The following is a 24,067-nucleotide window of genomic DNA, read 5'->3' as shown; positions in this document are numbered from 1 at the left end:
AAGCCGAAGGGCGTTAGAGGGGAATGATATCATAGTGTGCTGCCTGGCGTATTGAATACGCTCCTGAGGTAGCCTCGTGGAGGTGCCGCCAGCCTTGTCACGTGCCAAAGATCGGCTAACTTTCTAAGCAGCATTTTGGCCCCCCTTCAGAATGCAAATGCGCGAATCTAGACAAAGAGTGCCATCACCACGTCGACCTAGCACGACTCACTTCGAGCCCTCTACGTGGCTGCATCAGCCTCGTCCTGCAGATCTGAGATATCTAGGACACCATTTCAAGTTACCTGCCCCAGGTTTTGATTGACTGCGACGAAAGGACGACAACTGCCTGATGATACGACTGACAACAAATCTCGCGCAGTGCTCGCCGAGGTCACCGTCCGTGCAGAGAGCAAGCGATGCCTCCTCCAGGCGGAGCCAAGCGAAAGAGAGGAGATCGCTCCTACTCTGATGATCAGCAAAGCCCCCGTCCCTCGCCGCACCGCCCAGGAAACTTGCACCTAGCACAGCACGGCAATTTTCAGTCTCCAGGCAATGATCGCGACTACACCAACCCACGTGGTAGAGGTGGAAGAAGATCTAGTCGAGGTGGAAGAGGTGGAATCAACGCATCTAGTCCGGTCAACAATCCTGAAGAAGTCCATCCTACGGTCGCAGGTACTCCAGCGGCGAACAGCGAGACAGCTACTATGAATGGCACCGTAGCTACACGCCAGGACCCTAATCCTACCAGTATCACCTTCAACGGCCCTCCTACCGAGTCCCTGCCGTACAATTATACATTCGTGACCCCCGAAACTTGTGACTCATGGAAGACTGGCGGGAGGGACGGTGTTCTACAGCAGGGCCTGGCAGCCGTACGCGACAACGACACTACCAAAACTTCAGCTATCATTCAAGAGCTATGTCAGTCCGTCGTATATGGACGGTTGGACCCCTTCGATGCAGGCGAACTGGTGAAGGCAATGATCGATACCGAAATTTCAGGAAAAGATGCCGCCGCCGTCTCCGATCCGACAGCACTTCAAACCCTCGTTCTCGACTCGATATCTATCATCTTTGAAGCCACGGTAAATCTACCAACCGATCGATTGTCGGCCTTCATCATCAGTATCGAAATCCCTCATGAGTTGCTGCGCCTCGAATTGGATGCTCCTTTGCTTGAAAAGTTGGATTTGATTAGGAACACCTTCAGCCGGATGAACATCAGGAAACAGACTAACCTGCTCTACCGTCAAGCAAACTTCAACTTGCTGCGGGAAGAGTCTGAAGGTTTTGCAAAGCTGATGACTGAACTGTTCACCACAAGCGGAAACGAGCCACCCACTGGCGAAGTAGTCGAAGAAACGGTCGAGAAGGTCAAAGCGATGATTGGTGCGTTCGATTTGGACGTTGGTAGGAGTCTTGACGTTGTTCTTGACGTTTTTGGTGCCGTCCTTGTCAAACAGTTCCGATTTTTCGTCAAATTCCTCAGGGCTAGTCCTTGGTGGCCACGCTTCTCAACACTCTCGAAGAACCACAATGCACTGAGTGGCCTTCCTATGTGGGCACTGCCATTATCACCGGATTGGCACCTTTCAGAAGAGCAAAGACAGACAGTTGATGCTCAAGCTCGAATCCGTGACGAGTCCTTCTGGGACCAAGCCCGAGAAAAGGGCCTTCCTGCATTTCACCTTCTTGGTAGAATTGCAGCAACTACTGAGCAAATGGCGGCGGCCGCTGCAGCTCCCGAGGAAGATCTGGCTGCACAGTGGATACGGGAGACGGGGGTTCAACCGCCACCAGGCAATCGCGACGCGGCACAGCTGCTCGGATTCAAACTACGATTTTACTCGTCCTCGCCAGCGCGTGACGAGACAGATGTGCTTCCTGATAATCTGATTTATCTGTCCGCCCTTCTCATCAAGATCGGTTTCATATCGTTGAAAGACTTATACCCACATATCTGGAGGGGTGATGAAGACATGGAGGAGTTGAAACAACAAAAAACAAAGGAAAAGGTAGATCGAGAACGGGCTGCGCGACCAGGTGCTGGTGCAAAGAATGCTCTGCTAATGGCAGGTGCTCTTGCAGACGACACGTTACCTGTTCCAGCACGGCTGAAAGAATCGACCACCCGCTCCAGCACCCCCTCCAAGGAAGTCGATGGCGAGAAGCCTAGCACCAAGGACACGACCGAACCTTCGGACCAGAAGGTTCTGTTACTTAAAAGCCTCCTCGCCATCGGAGCACTCCCTGAGGCGTTGTTTATCCTAGGTCGCTTTCCATGGCTGATGGAACTCTTCCCCGACCTACCCGAGTATGTCCACCGCATTCTACATCATTCTCTGAGCCAAGTCTACAATGCAACACAGCCTTTGCAGGATCGCCCTTCGCTTCGTGAAAGGAGGCCCAGCTATGAAACTGATGTACCTGGCTTACAAAAGGGGCAAGTGAAGATTGTCGACAGTCCAGATCGGAAGGTGTTGCGCTGGGCCATGCTCGATCGCAACGACAGCCCCGATGGGAACAGTTATCGATTCTACTGGGACGAATGGAACGACAATATTCCAGTTTGCCGGACAGTCGACGATGTGTTCACGCTCTGCGACACCCTCCTGCCTCTCGTGGGGGTAAAGATCGGCCAGGATCCTGGTCTCCTTCTCAAGATTGCTCGTATCGGCAGACATAGTCTACAGACCGATCGAGCAGAGCATAACCGTTCCAGGTGGTTGAACTTGAGCAAACGCATTTTGTTGCCTTCATTAAGCTTGACAAAATCCAATGCCGGGGTCGTAAATGAGGTCTTTGAGCTGATCAGCAATTTCCCAGTCAGTATACGATACTTGATGTATCTAGAGTGGCTGTCCGGTAGCACATCACGCAATCCTGATATCAAATCCGCTTTTGATCAGGCAAGGTCAGAAACAAAAGACATCCTCAAACGTATCTCAAACACGAATGTCCGACCAATGGCTCGTTCACTGGCCAAAATTGCGTTCGCCAACCCTCACATTGTCATTACTACTGCGCTCACTCAGATCGAGGTCTATGACAGCATCGCCGAAGTATTTGTCGAGGGTGCACGTTATTTTACAGACCTAGGCTATGATGTTCTCACATGGGCTATTGTAAGTTCGATGGCGAAAGCAGGGAGGAGCCGTACTCAGGATGGGGGCATGTTTACCAGCCGATGGCTGTCAGCCTTGGCTCATTTCGCGGGTAAGATCTACAAACGATACGGCATGATGAGGCCAGGCCCAATCTTGCAATATGTGGTTGAGCAACTCGAACGTGGCAATACTACAGATCTCAAGATGCTAGAACAGGTTGTTCTCGCCATGGGTGGCATCGCTCCCGACACCAGCTACAATGATGCACAATTACAAGCCATGGGTGGCGGCCCGTTGCTTCAGTCCCAGACTATACTTCAACTACTCGATCGGCGACACGATTCCAAGAAAACCTCAGAGCGACTGATAAAATCACTCCAAGATACCGGCTTAGGGGCTAAATTTTTGATTTCTATGGCTCAACAACGCCAGTCTTGTGTCTTTAAGGAGGGCGATGTGCCCCTTAAGGCCATTGGCAATACCTATGATGAAGTGCATCGAGTCATGGTCCAATATCTCGATCTGTTACGCACCAACTTTTCCGTCGAAGACTTTCAATCCACCATACCAGATGTGGTGAGCTTACTGATAGAATATGAAATTCGGCCTGAGATTGCATTCTGGATCAGTCGGCCTTCCATTTCCAGACAAATCGTCGAGTATGACAAGGATCAGGCAAAAGACCAGCGCTCGGAGGATCTTACGGACAAAACGGTCAATGGTGACGTGGAGATGTCTGACCAGATCAACGGTGGTTCTGAAGAAGACGGCGAGGCCATCGAGACTGACGCTGCCACAAATGATTCACCTACTGATGGCGACGCCTCAGGACCTAGCCTTGAGCTAGAGTCAAGTGGAAAGACCCCAGGCTCTTCGGACCTCACAGCGGAAAATTGCTGGCATCCTGTCATGCGAGACCTGATGTTGGCCATTCAACCCTCCCTTCCTGATGAGGTAGTCGACAATATAGGCACTGGCTTCTATGCGACCTTTTGGCAGCTTTCTTTATACGACATCACTATTCCAGGCAAATCGTACGAGGATGAGTTGTCACGTCAGCACAAGAAGATCGCTGCCATCTCAGCAGACCGCTCAGATGTCAGCGTCTCCGGGTCGAAGAAGAAAGAACTCGCGAAGAAGGAAATCACGGATCTTGTCGACGAGCTGCTTGCAGAGAATAAACAACACCTCAAGGCCTTTGCAGAAAGTAAGGCACGACTGCAACGAGAAAAAGATCAATGGTTCCTCGGGAAGGCTAGAATGGACAAACAACTCAACACGTCTCTGATGGAATACTGTTTCCTTCCTCGCCTCCTCTCTTCGGCCCTGGACGCTTACTTCTGCTTCAAGTTCGTCAAATTCCTTCATGGCGCTGGAACACCTAACTTTAGAACCCTCGGTTTCTACGACTTGATCTTCAAGACACCACGCCTTATATCGCTAATATTCATGTGCACATCAAAGGAGGCCGATAATCTTGGCAGATTTCTCAATGAGGTCTTGAAAGATCTCTCTCGGTGGCATGCCACCAAAACAACCTACGAAAGAGAGGCATGGGGAAGCAAGAAGAACCTGCCCGGTTTTGCCATGAAAGTTGAAGCAGGGAAGGTTGTCTCTCTGTTGGACTTTGAAAGCTTTCGAAGAGTACTCTACAAGTGGCATAGTAACGTCTATGCCGCACTACAGAAGTGTTTAGGATCACCAGAATACATGCACGTTCGAAATGCAATCTCGGTACTTCGGACAATTTCGGCAGTTTATCCTGCTGTCAACATCCACGGGATGGGACTACAGAAGGCTGTCGATAAGCTTCACGAGTCAGACAAGGAAGACCTTAAAGTCTCGTCCCAAGCTTTGCTCGGAGCTCTACATCGCAGGGAAAAGGTCTGGAGCGACCCACAAGCATTCCGACACGGCTCAGAAACCGCTGGAGAGCATACAGAGCCTGCATCTCAGCCAAAGGCTGAAGAGATCAAAGAGAAGGGAGGTGCACAAAATAACCGTGGCGAGGAGAGTGAACTCAAAGACACGACCATGACACACGCGCCTGACAAGAAAGAGGAGACACCATCTGTCGAGAAGGACGTAAAGCCACCAAAATCCTCAGCATCAGCAGAAGCTCCTCGGCCAGCATCCAGAACAGGCTCGCGGTTGGCAACGACGAATGGCTCTTCCACGCCGACGAGACAAACACCCGACACTAGCTCAACATCAAAGCCAGACACAAGAGCCGCCCGCGCTGAGTCGGGACGTTCTCAAAATCTCCCTCGTCGCTTGTCTCCACCTCCTCGAACTCTACCAACGGGCTTACCTAGTCGACCAGATTTCCCTGACCCCCGATCCAGCAACAGAGAAAGTCCACGTATGCCGTCAAGACTTCAGGCTGACCCGCACAGACCGGCCTTCGAGGCTAGGAGCAGTCATGGTCGAGACGTGAGGTCCGGTTACAGAGGTCATGAATTAGCTGCTGAAGACCCTGAGCGTCACCCACGAAGGTACGAAAGGCCAGACGCCCCACCACATATCAGTCGAGATGAGCGGGGACATCCACGGGATTCTGACAGAGGTAAACCGTACGATCGTAGTACGCAGCCGGAGCGAGATCGCCCCTTGTCTCGGCCGGGGCCCATGGTTGATCGCAACAGAGACGGTCGAGACCGCGAACCAACACCAAGATCACGGCCATCAACGTCGTCTGAGCCACCTGCACCTTCTACCAAACTCCTGCCGAAAAAGGAACCGGATCAAACAATGCCAAAAGAAGCATCTGGTACTCAATCGGCCCAACCTGCGATCAATCCTGCCCGTGCTGCCCTGATTGATGGTACATCGGATCAGCGCTCGAGCTCAGGCACACGTGGAACAGGACCTGAGAGATCTTCGAGATCCTCGCGTCCCGCTTCTCCCCATCGAGAAGAGGAACGAAGATCGTATCCTCGACGTGATGGAGACGAGCGACACCATCCTAGTAGCCGACCAGAGGCACCTCCACCCCGTCAGCCCCCGTACACCCCGTCCTCGTCCGATCCTTCATCAGTTGGACCGGGCATGCGTGGTACAGGGCATGGCAGCTTCAAGAGAGATTCTAGACAAGGCCCACCAATCGATATGCAGCATGGTCGACTTGAGCGAGAACCTCAATCGCAACGTCCCATGAGCTCTCGTGGTACTGATTCGCAACAGGAGGCTGAAGTTCCTTCTGGACCTCGTGGCAGGCCAGCACCAGGAGCTGGTCCGTCAATGAGAATATCTCCTCTTAATACACAGGTTCCCACAGGCGCTCACACCGACAGACCAACGCCGACAGGACCGTCACGACGACACGGACGGACAAGCTCGTACAATGAGAGTGCTCCCTCACCAGGTGCGCCGTCGGAAGCAATTGGCGTTCATCCTTCTCGATTGAATCAGATCGAGGCAACAACGACAGAAGCTCCACGCTCTGGTCAGCCTCCCCCTTCGTCTCACCAGAGCCAACCCCCTTCAGGTCCCAGAGGCAATGCACCCCTCGGTGCTCCTTCAGGACCATCTCCAACATCAAGAGGTCCGCCATCTGGTCCTCACCCCATGGACATGGGAGGAAGGTCTGGACGAAACAATCGACATCCACTTGCTGCAGTCAACAACACGCTGGCCCAGGCAGGAACCTCAATCCGTGGAAGAGGCGGCCCTGCAAGACAAGCCGGGGAGTCCTTCGGCCCTACGTCCGGGATGGCGCCCCCACCTCCTCCACCTCCACCGCCACCTGGTGGCCCTCCAGCAAACTACAGTCCTAGTTCAAACGGCTATCCAGCACAAAAAGACTTATTCCCGACGCAGAACCCCAATGACGTTCCTGTCGCTGCACGGCCTTCGTCTTCACGGCATGAAAGCAGCAAAGATCGAAGGTCCGAGCTTTCAGAGGAACGAGGGTCGGAAAGAAGATCCTCTCGACATTCCAGCCGCCATGACGACGGGAGGGAGGAGCGAGAACATCGGAGTGATAGAGCGAGTAGAGATGGGCGTGGTGATAAACATGGTGGCGGGGACTCGTCAAGGAATGATGAGAGATCAAGTCGAAGGGAGCAGTATCCGCAAGAGGGCAGCGAGAGGAGGGGAGGCTATTCGAGATCAGGACCGCCTCGAGACGATCAGACATCAAGAAAGCACGGTAGAAGCGACGATGGAGCACCATACAGCGGAGGACCTGGACCGGGGATGGGCGGAAGAGGAGGTGCTAGAATTGCCAGCGAATCCAAACGTCCCCGACGAGGACCTTGAGATTTCGAGGATGCTCTCTCATTCCGATTGGACACCGCAGCGGATGATGAGTACTACTATGGCCGAAGTGATGACAAGAACGCTACCACCAAGTTCTAGCTGGAGATTTGTGTTCCAGAATGTTTTAGTACCTGCTATAAATGAAGATCTTAGAAAAATGTCAAAAAGATATCAGACAAGGGAGCTGCATATCACCAAGCTACCTGTCAATATAATAAAGCGTGTCTTTGGTCCCCATGGCGTAGATGTGGCGATTTCAAGATAGTCCGGACATGAAGGGTATTGCTGTGTAAGGCTTTTGTCCTATGGTCACAGCACTCCATACAACTTGTATTGGTCTGTGTCTGACGTGATTTTCTGGTCTTGCATACACCACTATGGGGCAAACTCAACTCTCACTGACGCGTTCACGGGTGTCAGGAACGATAAACGGTGGTCTGACACGTCATTTTATATCCTTGGGGAAATTGCGACTGGACACTTCATACGTATTCACAGTTTGGATGGATTTTAGAAATTTGCCCATCTGACTGTCAACACTGTGCTTTGGGCTGAGGCCACCTACTTCATTCTGCTGCATAGTGGTATCTTTCAACTCACTCACTTGTAATAGAGGTCGCCGTCAGCACTCGATACCCGTACCGATCCCTCCATCCCGATGCCAGTATGAAGCGCAAGCCGACCACGCCACTACCATAGAATTCCCAACTAACATGGCTAACTACGGTTCACCTTATGGCAGTGGTACCGGCCAGCCGTACCAAGACCCGAGATTTCAGGATCCCAGAGCGCAACAGCACCCTCCTAATCTTCCTCCATCCGTCAGCCCACAACCAGGATACCAACAGTACGGCGTGCCCGCTCCGCAACAGCAACCATATCCCGGGCAATTTGGGGGACAAAATCTACAACAACAAGATAGCGTCAATGGTCTAGCTGGCCAGTTTGGTGGCTTGGACGTGTCTGGCGTCCCTGCACGGTCCCATAGGAAGAAAGAGAGACACGCGTATCATGATATTGCACCAGCCGCAGGTACTCCTCCTCCAGCAGGAATTCCCCAAGCTGGAGGGTTTGGAGCACCTCAGTTGCACAACAATGGACAGGTCGGGGTTGGTTCTGTGACCGGTCAGCCTGGCCAGACAGTCATGAATCCTGGGGACAAGCTGCGCATGGGGGAAGAGGCCGTTACTACACAAGGTCGCGTAGACCCTGAACAAATACCGAGCGTGGCACGATCCCGAGATCTGGCGATCCAGTTCTATCAGACGAATGTGTTTCCCACGATGGAAAAGCATCTTCCACCTCCTGCGGCAGTAACCTTCACAGCGCATGATCAAGGCAATGCATCGCCCAAATTTGCACGGCTCACTGTTAACAACATTCCATCATCAGCCGAAGCTTTGGCATCAACAGGTTTGCCGCTTGGACTTGTTTTACAACCCTTCGCCTCTCTACAGGAGGGAGAACAGCCAGTTCCTGTTCTAGACTTCGGCGAGATTGGGCCTCCACGTTGTCGTCGGTGCAGAACCTATGTGAACCCATTCATGACATTCAGATCTGGAGGAAGTAAAATGGTCTGCAATATGTGCAACTTTCCGAACGATGTGCCGCCGGAATATTTTGCCCCAACAGATGTAGCGGGTATCAGAGTTGATCGCATGCAAAGACCTGAGCTTATGATGGGCACCGTGGAGTATCTGGTGCCGAAAGAATATTATACGAAGGAACCTGAACCATTGCGATGGCTGTTCATGCTCGACATCACACAGGAAGCCATTAACAAAGGTTTCCTAGCCTCAGTATGCCAAGGTATTTTGGATGCACTCTATGGTCATGAAAGAGAAGACTTGACAGAAGACGATGCAGCACCCCAAAGCCTCCCTGCAGGCAGTAAGATTGGGATAGTCACGTATGACAAAGAGGTTCAGTTCTACAATCTGACAACTGGTCTGGCGACTGCTCAGATGATGGTGATGACAGATCTGGAAGACCCGTTTGTGCCCCTTTCTGAGGGTCTGTTTGTTGATCCCCAGGAATCGAAAGATGTTATCACCTCGCTACTCCAATCAATCCCCAATATGTTCTCGACGATCAAAAACCCGGAACCGGCCTTGTTACCTGCCTTGAATGCGGCATTGGCCGCAATGACTTCGACGGGTGGAAAGGTCGTCTGCTCCCTCTCAACACTGCCTACATGGGGACCAGGAAGATTACACTTGCGTGATGATGGCAAAGGCCGAGACACGGATGCTGAGAGAAAGCTGTTCACAACTGAACACCCAGGCTGGAAAAAGACCGCTAGCGCCATGGTGACTGCCGGTATTGGAGTTGATTTCTTCCTGGCTGCAGCTGGGGGCGGCTACATGGATGTCGCGACCATCGGTCACCTGTCACGCTTGACTGGCGGAGAGATGTTCTTTTATCCCAATTTCATCTCACCAAGAGACAACCTCAAACTCGAGACTGAGATCAAGCATTCAGTGCACCGTGAGACAGGCTATCAAGTACTAATGAAGGTCCGATGTTCCAATGGGTTACAAGTCTCATCTTACTATGGGTCATTCCTGCAGCATACCTTTGGCGCTGACTTGGAGATCGGTACCATAGATGCCGACAAGGCCATTGGAGTTTTATTTTCTTACGATGGGAAGCTGGATTCCAAATTGGATGCACACTTTCAGGCAGCCCTCTTGTATACTTCAGCCTCGGGTCAAAGAAGAGTCCGGTGTATTAATGTGGTTGCCGGCGTGAACGACGGAGCAACTGAAACAATGCGAACTGTCGACCAGGACGCTGTGGTGAACATCATCGCCAAAGAAGCGTCCGCGAAGGTGCCAGAGAAGTCTCTCAAAGATATTCGCGCTGGTATTACAGAGAAAACCATTGACATTCTGGCTGGGTATCGCAAGAACTTTTCAGGCTCACATCCGCCGGGCCAATTGGTGTTACCTGAGCATCTCAAGGAGTTCGCCATGTACACCCTTGGCCTGATCAAAAGTAGGGCTTTTAAAGGTACGTGCCACTGGAAAGCCATTCACGTGGATGTATATGCTAATGAGTTGTAGGTGGTGTCGAGCCGACAGATCGCCGCGTGCATTCGGCACGGTTCATGAGATCTTCTGGGGTGACAGAGACGGCATTATATCTTTACCCACGGATCTATGCTCTACACAACCTGGCTCCAGAAGATTGTTTCGCCAACGCAGAGACTGGGCAATTAGTCGTTCCACCAACAGTCCGGGCCTCGTTCGCCCGCGTAGAGGAGGGTGGCGTGTATTTGGTTGACAACGGCCAAATTGTGCTGATTTGGCTGCATGCGCAGGTATCGCCCAATTTTCTGGAAGACCTTTTCGGCGAAGAGAGGACGAGTCTAGATGTTCTCGACCCCATGACCAACGAGTTGCCTGTTCTGGAGACTCACCTCAACGCCCAGGTACGCAATCTGCTCCAATATATTTCGACCGTACGAGGCAGCAAAGCTGCATCTTTCACTCTGGCTCGGCAGGGACTCGATGGGTCAGAGTTTGAGTACGCTCGAATGTTGGTGGAAGACCGGAACAACGAGGCGCAGAGCTATGTCGACTGGCTAGTGCATGTGCATCGAGCTATTCAAATGGAATTGAGCGGCCAGAGAAAGAAAGAGGAGACGGGGGACAATGAAGGCATTTTAAATAGCTTGACGGGATTGAAGGCACCCTACTGGACATGATGACCCCAACAATGATGAGACAAAGACATGAGGAACGTCGTCCTCGAGTACATAAGAGGTCGTAAAAGTCTTGTAGTTACAGACCGTATGAGATACTCAACACCATTGCAGGGTCTATAACAGAGAGTTTATGAGCACGGTCTGTCTACAGTCAAAGGGCAAACCCCAACCCCACATAATGTGAATGTTCGAGTTTCCCGAAATCGCCTACTCAACCCCATCTCAACGTGCCGATTTTGCCGGACGCCCATGAGATTTTTACTTGTTGTTCTAGTCGTTATACCCATCGGCTTCCATTCCGCCCAAGGGGTCCCCGGTGTGGGTTTTGAGGGGTGTCTCTTTTGGTCTGTTGGCATGGACTACTGTAAATTACAAAGCCCTTGGTTCTTAACCGACTCCATGATCTTCTACCAAGGCCAAGTTTTTCAACCCACGCGATCCTCGGCTCGACCTCTCTTTCCTTTCCGTCGGACTTTTATGTGATGAGGCTCTGCTTGGAAAAAGCCTCACGCCGCTGACACATTGAAGAGAATTATGAGGAGTGGCGTCGACGACAATTTCACGCCTTTTGAGAGAGAGAGAGAGAGATGTCTTTACCAAAATCTGAGTTGCCCACATCCGGTGATGGGGTTCCGCCACCACCGTCCAACAACAAGACAACCATGGACGACGCAATCTCGTCGTCCCGTTCGAGCTCAGAAGCCACGCACGACGACAACCGGTTGACGATAGAGCCTGGCGATCTGGAAAAGGTCATGTCGAAGCACGAGGACGCCGATGTCGCGGTCACCATTCAAGAAACCAACGATCCGAACGTGGTCAACTGGGACGGACCAGACGATCCTGAAAAGCCATTAAACTGGCCCGCGAGCAAAAAATGGATCAACATCGCCTTGATCTCTTCAATCACCTTTTTGACGTAGGTTCTTCTTCTCTCCCTATAACTCTCCTCACTGCTGCTACGAAATGGCAGGCTCGTTTCTCCGTCTGGCGTGTTGACTCTAATGCGCACGTATAGACCTTTTGCATCATCCACGTTCGCCCCCGGTGTTCCATTGGTCATGGAAGAATTCGGGGAGAAGAGTCTCGCGGTTGCTTCCCTCGTGGTGTCGATATATGTCCTGGGATATGTTTTCGGTCCCTTGATCATCGCACCGGCTTCCGAACACTACGGGCGCCTGCCCGTGTACCATGTCAACACGTTTCTGTTTCTTGCATTCAGCATCGGTTGCGCGAGGTCTACCAGTATCTCGATGTTGATTGTATTTCGCTTCTTGGCCGGCGTGGCTGGCTCCTCCCCCATCACCATCGGCTCAGGCACGATTGCGGATACTTTCAAACAAGAGCAGAGAGGCAAGGTCATGTCGATATGGAGTTTTCCCATTCTTTTTGGCCCGAGGTTGGTTGCTTTTCCCCTTTTCTTTCTTTTTTCACCTTGTTCATTAAATCATACTAACCGAATTCCCACAGTCTTGGACCAGTGGTAGGTTCATATCTGTCGGCCGCCGCTGGCTGGCGATGGGACTTTTACCTAATATCAATTTGCGTGAGACGGCACACCTGGAAAGCCTTGCTAAAATGTCTGCTGACCTCTCTTTTCAGACCGCAATTCTACTCGTACTCACCGTCGTTTGCCAGCGAGAGACGTACCCACCTGTACTCCTCGAGCGAAAAGCCAAGAGACTACGTAAAGAGACCGGCAACTACAAGCTTCGCTCCGCCCTGCAGACTCCCAAGACGCCACGCGAGATGTTTCTATTGTCCATCGTCCGTCCCATCAAGATGTTGTGTTTCTCCCCCATCATCTTCGGGACCTCCCTTTACATCGCCGTCACCTACGGCTACCTCTACCTTTTGTTTACCACCGTCACCTTTGTGTTTGAAGACCAATACGGCATCAGTTCGAGCAACGTTGGGTTGGTGTACTTGGGCACCGGTCTTGGACAGCTTGTCGGCCTCACTGGTTTCGGGTACTTTTCGGACAGGTTACTGAAGAAATGGGCGAAAGGAGGGGAACTCAAACCTGAACTTCGACTTCCTCTCCTGTGGCCCGGAGCGGCCCTGATCCCTTCCGGCCTGTTCATCTACGGCTGGTCGGCGGAGTACAAGGTACATTGGATAGTACCCATCATCGGAACCTTCATCTTCGGGGCCGGGATGATCATCACCTTCATGCCCATCGGCACATATCTGGTGGATTCTTACACCATCTACGCCGCGAGTGCCATGGCGGCGAATACTGTCCTCCGGAGTATCGGCGGGGCTCTGCTTCCTCTCGCAGGCCGTAGCCTATACAAGGCCTTGGGCCTCGGCTGGGGGAACTCGTTGCTTGCGTTCATTGCGTTGGGTATGACACCAATGATCTGGGTCTTTTGCAAGTATGGAGAGAAGATCAGGAAGAGGTTCCAGCTGAACCTTTGATGACAAACGACACGAAATTTGGGCTTTTTGCATTGAATGGCGCTGAAAAACAAGAATTAGATACTGCATATACATACCTAGGTAACACGGAAAACATCAAAGGCGAGAAGGGATGTACATATGCATCATATGAATTGTTTAAAAGATGGTGGCTGTCGTACTCGTAGACGCTGATATAGCAGATGTTCAGGTCATGTGACACCATCTCATCTGTACGGATACGGATACGGAGTACCTTTCGTATCTCATCGGCTAATGCCCGGAGAGGTGCCCGCGTCTCTCTATTCGTTGATGATGACGCCAACCGGACAAGAGCCTAAGTGCCCCTCAGCGCCTCTACCAAGCACCTAGGAATGTGCTCCGAATGGTGGGAGTTCGGGCTTCTTAGGCTATCCTGCGCCTCCTAGAGGCTCCCACTAGACCCAGTGGATGCTCACTTCTCCAACTGCCGCGGTCTCTTTTTTTTCCATCTTTAATGACTCCCACCATGCAGTAGCAAAATGTCGATTCTTTCACTTCCATCCCCAGACAATGCCTTCTAACTAAATTACCTGGCTCACAATACGAAGAGATCAACTAGGTACATATACCACAAACCAATGGACCTCACTTAAAACATCCTGAAGTATCGCAACATCACCTCCAATCCGCATCAGAAATTTTCCACCAGATTGTCCGCCACGATGGTGGTCACAGAGGTCAACGGCAACGAGAGCCGTGCCTCTTTAAAACACCGTCAGTGCCTCCCACCCTTTTGAGCCCCTTCTTTAATATACTGTTGTTATTTTGAACGGCTACTAAATCCCGTAGAGAGTGCCAAATCCCAACCTGAAAACCCTTTCGCCAGCCTTGTTCCCGATCAAAACTATGCCATTGTACCTTCATTCACCCTCGAATCCGGCGTCGTCCTCAAAAATGTTCCCGTAGCATACACGACTCGGGGCCAACTGTCAGAGAACAAAGACAACGCACTAGTAATATGCCATGCGCTCAGTGGAAGCGCCGATGTGGCCGACTGGTGGGGTCCTCTGCTGGGAGGGACCGGGCAAGCATTTGATATGACGAGATTCTTCATCGTTTGCTTGAACAGTCTGGGAAGCCCGTACGGCAGTGCCAGTCCTGTCACCAGCAGAGACGGAGATCCGGAACTGGGGAACTATGGTCCAGAATTCCCTCTGACCACGATAAGGGACGATGTGAAGTGAGTAGTTTGATGCATGCGCCTCGACCAGGTCAGCTAACAAAGATGATTCAGCCTCCACAAGATCGTCCTCGACTCCCTCGGCATCCGGAAGATCGCGTGCGTGGTGGGAGGGTCGATGGGCGGCATGCTTTGCCTTGAATATGCCTACTTTGGCAAGGACTATGTGCGCACCATCGTTCCGATCGCGACATCGGCAACACACAGTGCTTGGGGCATCAGCTGGGGCGAGGCGCAACGGCAGGCCATATACTCGGACCCAAAATATGAAGATGGCTATTACTCCTCCGAGGATCCGCCCACGGCAGGGTTGGGAGCAGCACGCATGTCTGCATTGCTCACCTATCGCAGCCGTGACTCGTTTGAGGCCCGCTTCGGGCGAAATGCACCTGATTTGTCGAAAAGGCAGACGATCGGCCAGGAGAACGGCAACGGAGCACACAACGAACACTGGTCGATTCACAACGACGGTCACAGTCGTGCCAAAGGGTTTCGACCCGGGTCACGCAGCGAAACCCCTTCAGGGTCGAGACCGCCGGATTCCCCGGACGAGGCGCAGACGGCGACTTTCAAAGACCCCCAATTCAGCGGGACGACAGAATACTCGGTGCCTGTACCAGTCCTCAGCCGAAACACCTCACAGCCGACGAGCCATTACTTTTCAGCTCAATCCTACCTGCGGTACCAAGGCAACAAGTTCGTGACTCGATTCGACGCGAACTGTTATATTGCCATTACACGCAAGCTTGACACTCATGACGTTTCAAGAAACCGGGCATCCAGTGTTCAGGATGCCCTGGCGCTCATCGAGCAACCTGCCCTGGTTCTGGGCATAGAGTCTGATGGGCTCTTTACCATCGCCGAGCAGGAGGAGCTTGCCCACGGCATCCCGAACGCCCGGCTAGGGAAGATCGATAGTCCAGAAGGGCATGACGCTTTTCTGCTGCAGTTCGAACAGGTCAACAGCTACCTCCTTGGATTCTTTCGAGAATACCTGCCAGAAATCATGAGCAAACCTGGTGTGGGAGGGGAAAATGGAGAGGTCAAGGATGGAGTTGGCCAGATGACGAAAAGCAGTACATTTGGAGAGGCAGAGATTGGTGACTTGACTGCCTGGTGATGGAGAAGATGAAACGCGTGCGTCACGGAGTACGATCAGGGAAGATGAATCAAAAATCCCGGACTCGATGAGACGGGAAATGTTTCCAAGATACCAGTTCAACTCTGGTTTTAATGGACTTTGGCTTTGCCCGAGCACGAGCGAGCGAGCATTGTATATGAATTGTATCATTGTCGTCGGTTTGAAGGCCGCATTCACAAGATACCCGGAGGAGTATGGAGCGAGTCAACTTAAATATACGGATCTCAAGGGGGGGATATACTCGTCTAGGTGGCGTCATTGCCATGACTATAAGGAGAATAAATTACCTATGCATAGACTGTTGAAGTTGAATCATCCGGATGTTGCATGTTCTAAGGAGAACATCCGTCCACTGCGTACTCCGTGCATAGCTGTCAATTAGGCCTTTCAGGCATTCCAGGGCATAAGAATGACAAGCCTCAAGGACTAGACTAGCGGCAAGGGTCTTGGATGAGCTTGGGGCTATACAAGATCACAGTGCATATAGATATTAGTGCAGATACTACACACGACATTGACTACTCTATCTGCCAAATATCACTCAAAAGCACCATCTACGAGTATTCATTCTCTATGGAGTATGTACTCATACAACATGCATACTGTTCTCCGTTTTGTATGCAATAGGTAAACACATCCCCTCCACTGTAATTCAAAAGAATGTTTCAGCTACGTCGATCCGGCGCCAGAGCCACATCCACTTTGGAACACTTTGGCCTCGTCAGCCTCACGATAGCCACCCACCACCCAGTCCCGGTCTCTCAATCGTCGCTAAGGGTCAGTTTTAGTGCCAGGGTGCCAGTGTCTGTGCCTCAATCAAGTCCCCTGCCTCTTCCATATCCACCAGGGGTCATCGAGAAAGTGTGCACGCCTTAATCCCTATCAGCCAACTTTACAAGCCTCGTGTCCTGCGTCTAAATTCGTCCCCCGGTCATCGCTCAATCCTTTGCGGCGCAGTCGACCTTGGTGTCGCTTCTACTGTACTCGTACACTCCGTTGTCACCCTCTCTTTGTTACTCTTTCATCACCCAACATCCCTTTGTTAAACTGCGACCACGACCAAGCTTGCTACACGACAACCTACTCCGTACCACCTCCTTTCTCTCACTCCTTGACGAATACAGAGCGAACCAACCAACCCTTGCAATTGACGCGACTCGCGATAGAACGCGCTGCCCTCACATCCCTCCGCATACCGATCCTCTAGGTACCCGCCGTGTTACTTACTGTACGGGTATTCCGCACGTCTCTATCGCAAACGCCACCAACACCCCTCCATCTCTCCCTTCCGCTCTCCTCTGCTTCGATGGTCTTGCCATAGAGGTCCCGCCTAAATACCTGAACGGAAGATTACTTTTTTTAAAGAAAAAAAAATACAAACAGCCGTCAAGATGGGCTGGCCAAAATGCAACACGACACTGGAGGATATGACCATCACGGAAGATCCCATATGGCATGACAAGACCTTCCACGACCTTGGTCTCTACCTCGGCGGCATCTTCACCTTCATCGCTGTCGTGGTCTCATTCTTCCTCATCACGATGCATGCGACGCACTACCTGAAACCGTGGGAGCAAAGACACATCATTCGCATCCTCTTCATGGTCCCTGTCTACGCCGCCGTCTCTCTCCTGTCCTACTACTATTACAACCACAGCGTCTACTTTGAGGTCATTCGAGATTGTTACGAGGCATTTGCCATTGCCTCCTTTTTCAGCCTGCTTTGCGCCTATATTGCTCCCGACTTGCACCAGCAAAAGGTCTACTTCCGCACCATCACACCTAGGAAATGGGTCTGGCCCATGGGCTGGTTCCAGAAATGCACAGGGGGCGCCGAAAAGGGCATCTTGAGGACCCCTAGGAGCGGTCTTACTTGGTTCAACGTACGTGGATGAGATTCTTTGTATGAGTTTACAAAACACTGACATCTTCCTATTCTAGGTTGTTTGGGTCTCTGTCTTTCAGTACTGCTTCATTCGCGTCTTTTTCACTCTAGTCGCCGTCGCAACGCAGGCCGCCGACCTTTATTGCTTAGAGTCTCTGAATCCCGCATTCGCCCATATCTGGGTCATGGTATTCGAATCGATCGGAGTCACCATTGCGATGTATTGTCTGATCCAGTTTTATATTCAGATCAAGGATGACATCCGCCGACACAAACCCTTACTCAAAATCACAGCCATCAAACTGGTCATCTTTTTGAGTTTCTGGCAGACGACACTGATCTCTTTCCTGACCAGTTCCGGAGCGATCAAAGCAACCTCCAAAGTCCAAACGCCAGACATCAAAGTCGGCATCCCTGCTTTACTGCTGTGTATTGAAATGGCGTTTTTCTCCATCTTCCACATCTGGTCTTTCAGCTGGAAACCCTATACCCTCGGGTCCAAAGAATTGATGGCAGAGGCGGTCCCCGGAGACCGGCTAACGTATCAGGGCGGTTTCTTGGGTGTAAAGGCCATGTGGGATTCATTCAATGCTTGGGACATGCTGAAGGCCACGGGTCGATCCGCACGATGGCTCTTCAAAGGTCGCAAGCACCGCCACAACGATGTCAGCTACGACATGACCCGCAAGAACACGACAGGGAGTGATTATACCGAAAGCCAGAAATTGTCCAACTTCAACGGAAATACCGCGTATACTGGACCGGCTCAACCGCCTCGTTATGGAGGAGAAGAAGGTGATAATCTGCTTTCGAATAGCCAAGGCATGCCCATGTCACGACCTGGCGTACCTAGAAGAGACAGCGATCCTAATGAGGCGCCCATGTATTACGAACAGGGTGACATTGGCATTGCGACGACGACGTATGATGACAAGTACACACCACAATATTATCCGCCACCGCCGCCGCCGCCGCAGCAGCAGCAACAACCACCACAACAACAACCACAACCACACTACTATCCCCAATATGCACCTTATCCGGGTGCAGGTGGCCAAGAGAGCGGTGTGACGACGGCTCCTTATCCACATTCGATACGAGAACCGACAGGGCAACAGGGCAACAATAGAGATAACCGAATATCAATGCCTTACATGCCACCACCTCGAAGTCCGCAACCACAATCATACCCCTACCCGCCGCATGACAACAACAACAACAGGGACAACTTTTTGTAAAAGTAAACTGAGTTTCGGGCTTTCCTCTTTTGATACTTTCTGTATACTTTCTGTATATAAAAAGGACGAAAAAGGGAGGAGGAACATGACTTTATGAACATGACAAGATATTAATGTGTTTGGAAAATTCTTTCGCCTGGTAAGGGGCAACTCAGGAACTGAGTTCATTGTGCCATGACTTTAGGTACCTTTTGTGGATGTGAATAGGACTATTCTGAATATAGGTATCTATATTTTGTGCCGAATATATACATATGGAGTTTATAACAAAGTATACTTGGAATTGTTCCCCATATTCACCGTCATAGACAACGTTGTATTGTACTCGGGAACTCGTGGTTTGACAAGAGTCAACTACCTAGGTACGGAGTATATACAAAACTTATTGCAGAAAATTCGAGTAAGCAGCGTACTCTCGAAAGCCTTGCATTTTTTTTGTTTCTGCTTTGTGCAACTGCAACTGTACTGCTAACAATCCAAAAAAAAGAAATCCATTCTCACCAGTTATGTGAACCATTTGTGGTTTTGGTTTTGGTTTTGGTTTTCTGGGGAATACAACAAGTATAGGGCCCCTTTTCATCATTCCATCTACACAAAGAGAACCATCACCCATCATCATCACGTCATGCCCTGGTGGGTCGTAACCCTCACAGCTTACTCTTGGTGGCGTCGGGGGTGGCGCAACAAGAATCCTCTCCGACCTTGATCTCCGTCGCGGGTTGACGGTGCATCTCACTCACCAAGGTGGACTGGTTGAAGTTTTGTTCCGAGGGGGGCACGTCCAGGGCCGGGTTCTTGTCGAAGAAGTTGACCGGTTTCAGGCTGACCTTGAGGATCTCGCACGGCATGACGGGGAAGTCTTCGATGCGGGGGACGTGGTTGATGCCGAACTGGACCCAGACGACAATGTCCTGGTCCTTGACGCTGTCCCGGCGGGCCGCGAAACTTCGGACCCCCGTGCCTCCCCGCGACTGGTTCGTGTACCAGCCTCCCGAGTACAGCTCCCGGTCCCGGTGGGTGGTGACGTAGATGTTGTGGTCGGCGAACTCGGCCCGCTTGAAGTGGAACGAGGACGGGTCGGCGAGCATCTTCTGGAAGGGGGGCGCGTGGATCTTGTACGCCACCGGCTTCCCGTTCACCGGGTTGCGCACCTGGGAGTTTTGGATCTTGAAGACCCGGTTGGCGTCGGGGTTCAGGTCCAGGCCGCCGGCGGTCTCGACCACGGTCTCGGCGACGCTGTAGGCCACCCCGTGGGGGTTCCACTCCGGGTCGACGGGCACCGCGTGGGCCTCGTCGTACGCCAGTCGGTTCCGGTGGCCCTCGAGCATGGGGTCGATGCGCAGCGAGAAGATGTGCTGGTGGTGGACCGCCAGCACGCCCGGGTGCACCACGGTGCCAAAGGGGACGCCGGTCCGGTCGAGCTCGTGGTCGATGGGCTGGGTCGACAGGATGCCCGTGGCCCGGACCTCATAGGCGACCTCGCCGGCCTGGTTGAACATGAAGGCCAGGATGTACTCGTAGTTGGACACGGTGATGATGCTCTGCAGGACCAGCTCGCGGTTGCGGACCACGGCCGCCCGGCCCGTGCGGTAGTTGGTGTGCTTCCAGCCGATGCCCGCGTCCTGCTCGTGCACGCACACGCAGTTCTCGACCGGGGTGGGGGCGCCCTTGTCGTCGGCGATGACGGACGAGATGTACTGGATGTGGCCCAGGCAGTCGCAGCCGAGCTTGAGGTTGTTGGCCATGGCGCCGGCGCCGGCGTCCCCCAGGTCGTACGCCGACTTCTTGTGGTAGGGGTGCCGGGGGTCGGCGTAGGGGATGTTCATGTCGGACAGCGACAGGCGGTAGAACAGAGGGCGGGAGTCGTAGCGCACGTCGTACAGCACCATGCCCTCCCGCTGGTTGAAGCCCACGCGGAACGACCACTTCTGCCACTCCAGGGTCTGGCCCGTCTCGCCGGTCGGGGTCATCTTGAACGACGCTCCTTCGGGCTGGACGACCCGGAGGGGCTTGACGTCCTGCCGAAGGTGCGGCTGGGCCTCTGAAATGTACTCGTTGGCCGGCACGGCCTCGTACGGCCGTGGCTCGCGGATGGTGTTGTCCGCCCCCGTGGGGAGGTAGTCGATGCGGATGACCTTGTAGTCGTTGCACTCGATGACCGGAGAGATGGGGAGTGGGAAGGCGTAGTGGTTGCTGTCGAGCTCGTCCGGGTTGGCGGGGTCCCTCATGTACAAAAAGACCTGGTACAGCCGCTCGTCATCGTTGATACCGTCAGAGCCTGCCCGAGCGAGGTGTGCGATCAGCAAACGACAAACCAAACCAAAAACATGGGACGAAAAACTTTCGAGGTAAAAAAAACTTACCGTAAATCCAGGGATCGGCACAGACGACCGTGCCGGCAGGCAATTGGAGCTTCTTGAGAGCCTCCTTGACGCCTTCATCTTCGAGGGCGTTTTTCTCGACCTGGAGAATCTCGTCGTAGTCTCCATTGCCGTGCATGTTGGGACCCAGTCGGACATTGCTCTCGACTTTGCCGGCTGTCAGATTGACGACGGCCTCGTGGAAACGATCCTATCAGGGGTAGAAAGAGAGAGTGTGTGTGAGCATCAGGCAAATCCACAGGGCCCCCCGTCGTGCCCAAAAACAGGGAGGGGACTTTGCTTACTGTGTTGCGGATATAATATGACACAAAGGACTTGCGGGGGATCGGCGGAAGTGGTGCACCGCTGTGTTCGGCCTCGAGATAAGGAACCATGGACTTCTTCGCAGGCTCATCGAGTGTGATGACCTTGAAACGTAGGTCGACCGTCGACGGCCATACTGACCTCAACAGATCAGCGGTGGTGGAAATCTCCGCCGCGGTCAAAGGGCACAGAGGGTGAGGGACAGAGGTTTTGGCCGTTGCCGGCGTGCTCGAGAAATCCTGTGCCACTGCTGCCATTTTTTTGATGGGATGTGTATTGATGAGGGGAAAAGGGCAGAGCCAACAAAGGGGACAACGAATATATATAGAGGGTCGTTGAAGTACTGATACAGGAAGCCAAACAAAGCGGGGACCCTGGATGAGTCTGGCCTGAGATAAAGCCAGTCAGAGGTCACGATAAGAAGATGGCGCCGAGATGGCGCCAATGAGGGGGAAAACCGCGCGGTGGGAGCGGAACAGGTACAAGCGACCAAGACACACAGTAGGAACTTTATGGCTACCCGTAGCAACTGATGCGTAGTGGAGAGAAAGGGAAACGGAGATGGTGAGTGAGAAGAGACTGTGCTCTCTGTCTGGGTCGAGCGGAGGAGGATCCAAAAGAGGGTCCGAGAGAGGAACGTCCCAAAAAGGAATGAGAGATTGGGGAGAGTGCGGAAAAGACATGATAGTGATGGTCATCATCAACAAGACACTTGGGGATGATTTGCTCCGTACAAAGTCCTTCGTATTACTGCTGGTAATTACCTATGGATTGGATCCTTGATGGGCAGGCTGTTTGTCATTGATTCCAACATTTCGTATATCAGCTACTCGGTCCCCTCTAACATGTATCGTGGCGTCGCTAACCTGCAACCAGAAATCCCAGCCGAACGCACCATACAATAGACATGTCGGTGATCATCTCGGTGCTCAACTGCTCCACCCAGCACAAGGTCCCAAGTCGCCCTTGTCCGCCCACATTTGCATAGACTTGATATCCAACCATCTGGTGGCCATCCAACCAATACGCCTGAAGAAACGCTCTAGGCGCCTTTGCCTCTGTTGCCCGATTAGTACATCAACAGAACGTCTTCTCGTGTTTGAACACCAGAGAAAGAAAAGAACCTTACAGGAATCGAGTCAGGTACCGAGGCCGTGTTTGCTCAGCTTCGCCCATGTTGCCTCCCCAGAGATCCTTGAGCGTCCATCTCGCTTCTCTGTCGGCGAGACTGATCTTTGAGCCCACGACGAACCATCCGCTGCCGCAATCCAAGACTTCCGCGAGGCCGACGTCGTGCGGTGGGTGAGTCCCAGGGACCTTGTCACAGTCTAGTTGCATGATCAGTTCCTGCATGGTCATCGAGCACGGTGCCGACATGACGCGAAACGGCTCGGCGGTCTCTGGAGGAATGTAAAACTGCCCGTAGCAATTGGGCTGGTACTTGGACAGGATGTTGTTGTTCCAAAGGTGAAATGTCGTGTTGTGCTTCGGAGCGACGTATCCCGTGCCTCCACTGTCTTTCAACACCACGAGTCGGTCCTTGACTCGGTTCCCACTGACCGGAGGCTCCGGTGGTTGGCATGCAGCTTGACCTACAGCAGCGGCGAAATTGTACGCCGGAGCTGGAGGAGGTGCCGGCGCGGGTGCTGGAGCAGAGGGCACCGGCGGCGGGGGAGGAGGCGGTGCAGGTCCCGGCGCCGGAGCAGGGGCAGCAACACCTGGAGCTGGAGCTGGACCTTGGAACCAGAATCCAGGACCTGGCGGCGGCGCGGTCGGGGCTGGAGGTGCTGGCGGCGCAGCATTCTGGAAACAGACTGCTCCTGGAAACCCTGGACCAGGTGGAATGAAGAATGCGGGCCCCGACGGTGCAGTCGGTGCTTGGGGTGGTGCTGCCCATAGACAGTACGGCGGTGGAGGACCACCCGAGGGCGGTTGCGAGGCTGCCGGTGGGCTGGGTGGTTTTCCTTGGTTTGGAGGACCGCCGTCCTTTGTGAAGTAACGATACTCGACCTTTCCTGTCAACCCAGGAGGTGGTGCTGGCATAGCCCAGGGAGGAGCGATGCCTGCCATTGGGAATTGCGGATCGACGTTTTCTGGCTTCTCGACGGACTAGATCCTGCTAAACGTCCACGAGAGGACGATTTCTTCAGACTACCTGATCGAGAGAGATATGCAGAGTAGCAGGCAGACGGCCATATTTGTAGACAAAACGACGGCACATTCGTCCCAGCGATCACCCAGCGTGACTGCGACATCTTGACTGCTACCAAACGACTGAGCCGCGTTCGCTAGGACCGATGGTCGTATTGGAATGACTCGAGTGAGAACATTGACGCAGACAAACAGTACCGATGGTGTGTAGCTAGAGGTTACATGAAGGTAAAGAACAAGAACTGACCGGGGAATGCAAACAGGTTCCACGAGATGATCATTAAT

At 52.7% G+C, this 24,067-nt stretch overlaps 6 protein-coding genes across 6 annotated transcripts; 5 read left to right on the top strand and 1 right to left on the bottom strand.

Annotated features, from left to right (window-relative positions):
- The first annotated feature begins 183 nt into the window (after positions 1 to 183).
- PV06_09687 (uncharacterized protein) lies at positions 184 to 7,552 on the top strand. The gene has a single exon (XM_016411147.1). The coding sequence runs from the start codon at positions 399 to 401 to the stop codon at positions 7,350 to 7,352; it is 6,954 nt and encodes a 2,317-aa protein (XP_016258954.1). The 5' UTR covers positions 184 to 398; the 3' UTR covers positions 7,353 to 7,552.
- Positions 7,553 to 7,863: 311 nt separating this feature from the next.
- Positions 7,864 to 11,235, top strand: PV06_09686 (uncharacterized protein). The gene is made up of 2 exons (XM_016411146.1): positions 7,864 to 10,364; positions 10,418 to 11,235. The coding sequence occupies exons 1-2, from the start codon at positions 8,066 to 8,068 to the stop codon at positions 11,059 to 11,061; spliced, it is 2,943 nt and encodes a 980-aa protein (XP_016258953.1). The 5' UTR covers positions 7,864 to 8,065; the 3' UTR covers positions 11,062 to 11,235.
- Positions 11,236 to 11,350: 115 nt separating this feature from the next.
- On the top strand, positions 11,351 to 13,595 carry PV06_09685 (uncharacterized protein). Its single transcript, XM_016411145.1, has 4 exons — positions 11,351 to 11,980; positions 12,080 to 12,460; positions 12,532 to 12,607; positions 12,664 to 13,595. The coding sequence occupies exons 1-4, from the start codon at positions 11,649 to 11,651 to the stop codon at positions 13,480 to 13,482; spliced, it is 1,608 nt and encodes a 535-aa protein (XP_016258952.1). The 5' UTR covers positions 11,351 to 11,648; the 3' UTR covers positions 13,483 to 13,595.
- A 361-nt stretch (positions 13,596 to 13,956) lies between these two features.
- PV06_09684 (homoserine O-acetyltransferase) lies at positions 13,957 to 16,123 on the top strand. Its single transcript, XM_016411144.1, has 3 exons — positions 13,957 to 14,217; positions 14,295 to 14,683; positions 14,738 to 16,123. Exons 2-3 carry the CDS (start codon positions 14,541 to 14,543, stop codon positions 15,801 to 15,803), a joined length of 1,209 nt encoding a protein of 402 aa, XP_016258951.1. The 5' UTR covers positions 13,957 to 14,217; positions 14,295 to 14,540; the 3' UTR covers positions 15,804 to 16,123.
- Positions 16,124 to 16,709: 586 nt separating this feature from the next.
- PV06_09683 (uncharacterized protein) lies at positions 16,710 to 19,222 on the top strand. The gene is made up of 2 exons (XM_016411143.1): positions 16,710 to 17,707; positions 17,766 to 19,222. Exons 1-2 carry the CDS (start codon positions 17,216 to 17,218, stop codon positions 18,945 to 18,947), a joined length of 1,674 nt encoding a protein of 557 aa, XP_016258950.1. The 5' UTR covers positions 16,710 to 17,215; the 3' UTR covers positions 18,948 to 19,222.
- Positions 19,223 to 19,312: 90 nt separating this feature from the next.
- PV06_09682 (uncharacterized protein) lies at positions 19,313 to 21,972 on the bottom strand. The gene is made up of 3 exons (XM_016411142.1): positions 21,613 to 21,972; positions 21,311 to 21,518; positions 19,313 to 21,225 (listed from the first exon to the last, which is right to left on the bottom strand). Exons 1-3 carry the CDS (start codon positions 21,886 to 21,888, stop codon positions 19,595 to 19,597), a joined length of 2,115 nt encoding a protein of 704 aa, XP_016258949.1. The 5' UTR covers positions 21,889 to 21,972; the 3' UTR covers positions 19,313 to 19,594.
- Positions 21,973 to 24,067: the final 2,095 nt, after the last annotated feature.

Source organism: Exophiala oligosperma (genome assembly GCF_000835515.1).
Source record: "Exophiala oligosperma strain CBS 72588 unplaced genomic scaffold supercont1.10, whole genome shotgun sequence".
Taxonomy (NCBI): domain Eukaryota; kingdom Fungi; phylum Ascomycota; class Eurotiomycetes; order Chaetothyriales; family Herpotrichiellaceae; genus Exophiala; species Exophiala oligosperma.
The sequence above is the reverse complement of the archived record's forward strand: the minus strand, read 5'-3'. Positions and strand labels throughout refer to the sequence as shown.

Excerpts from the sequence above, each read along its gene's own strand:
- PV06_09687 (XM_016411147.1), top strand. The coding sequence starts at position 399 with ATGCCTCCTCCAGGCGGAGCCAAGCGAAAGAGAGGAGATCGCTCCTAC.
- PV06_09686 (XM_016411146.1), top strand. The coding sequence starts at position 8,066 with ATGGCTAACTACGGTTCACCTTATGGCAGTGGTACCGGCCAGCCGTAC. Across the intron at positions 10,365-10,417 it reads CAAAAGTAGGGCTTTTAAAG|GTGGTGTCGAGCCGACAGAT; the intron begins GTACGTGCCACT and ends AATGAGTTGTAG.
- PV06_09685 (XM_016411145.1), top strand. The coding sequence starts at position 11,649 with ATGTCTTTACCAAAATCTGAGTTGCCCACATCCGGTGATGGGGTTCCG. Across the intron at positions 12,461-12,531 it reads CCCATTCTTTTTGGCCCGAG|TCTTGGACCAGTGGTAGGTT; the intron begins GTTGGTTGCTTT and ends GAATTCCCACAG. Across the intron at positions 12,608-12,663 it reads TTTACCTAATATCAATTTGC|ACCGCAATTCTACTCGTACT; the intron begins GTGAGACGGCAC and ends CTCTCTTTTCAG.
- PV06_09684 (XM_016411144.1), top strand. The coding sequence starts at position 14,541 with ATGACGAGATTCTTCATCGTTTGCTTGAACAGTCTGGGAAGCCCGTAC. Across the intron at positions 14,684-14,737 it reads ACGATAAGGGACGATGTGAA|CCTCCACAAGATCGTCCTCG; the intron begins GTGAGTAGTTTG and ends AAGATGATTCAG.
- PV06_09683 (XM_016411143.1), top strand. The coding sequence starts at position 17,216 with ATGGGCTGGCCAAAATGCAACACGACACTGGAGGATATGACCATCACG. Across the intron at positions 17,708-17,765 it reads GCGGTCTTACTTGGTTCAAC|GTTGTTTGGGTCTCTGTCTT; the intron begins GTACGTGGATGA and ends TTCCTATTCTAG.
- PV06_09682 (XM_016411142.1), bottom strand. The coding sequence starts at position 21,888 with ATGGCAGCAGTGGCACAGGATTTCTCGAGCACGCCGGCAACGGCCAAA. Across the intron at positions 21,519-21,612 it reads CATATTATATCCGCAACACA|GATCGTTTCCACGAGGCCGT; the intron begins GTAAGCAAAGTC and ends TACCCCTGATAG. Across the intron at positions 21,226-21,310 it reads TGCCGATCCCTGGATTTACG|GCTCTGACGGTATCAACGAT; the intron begins GTAAGTTTTTTT and ends TCGCTCGGGCAG.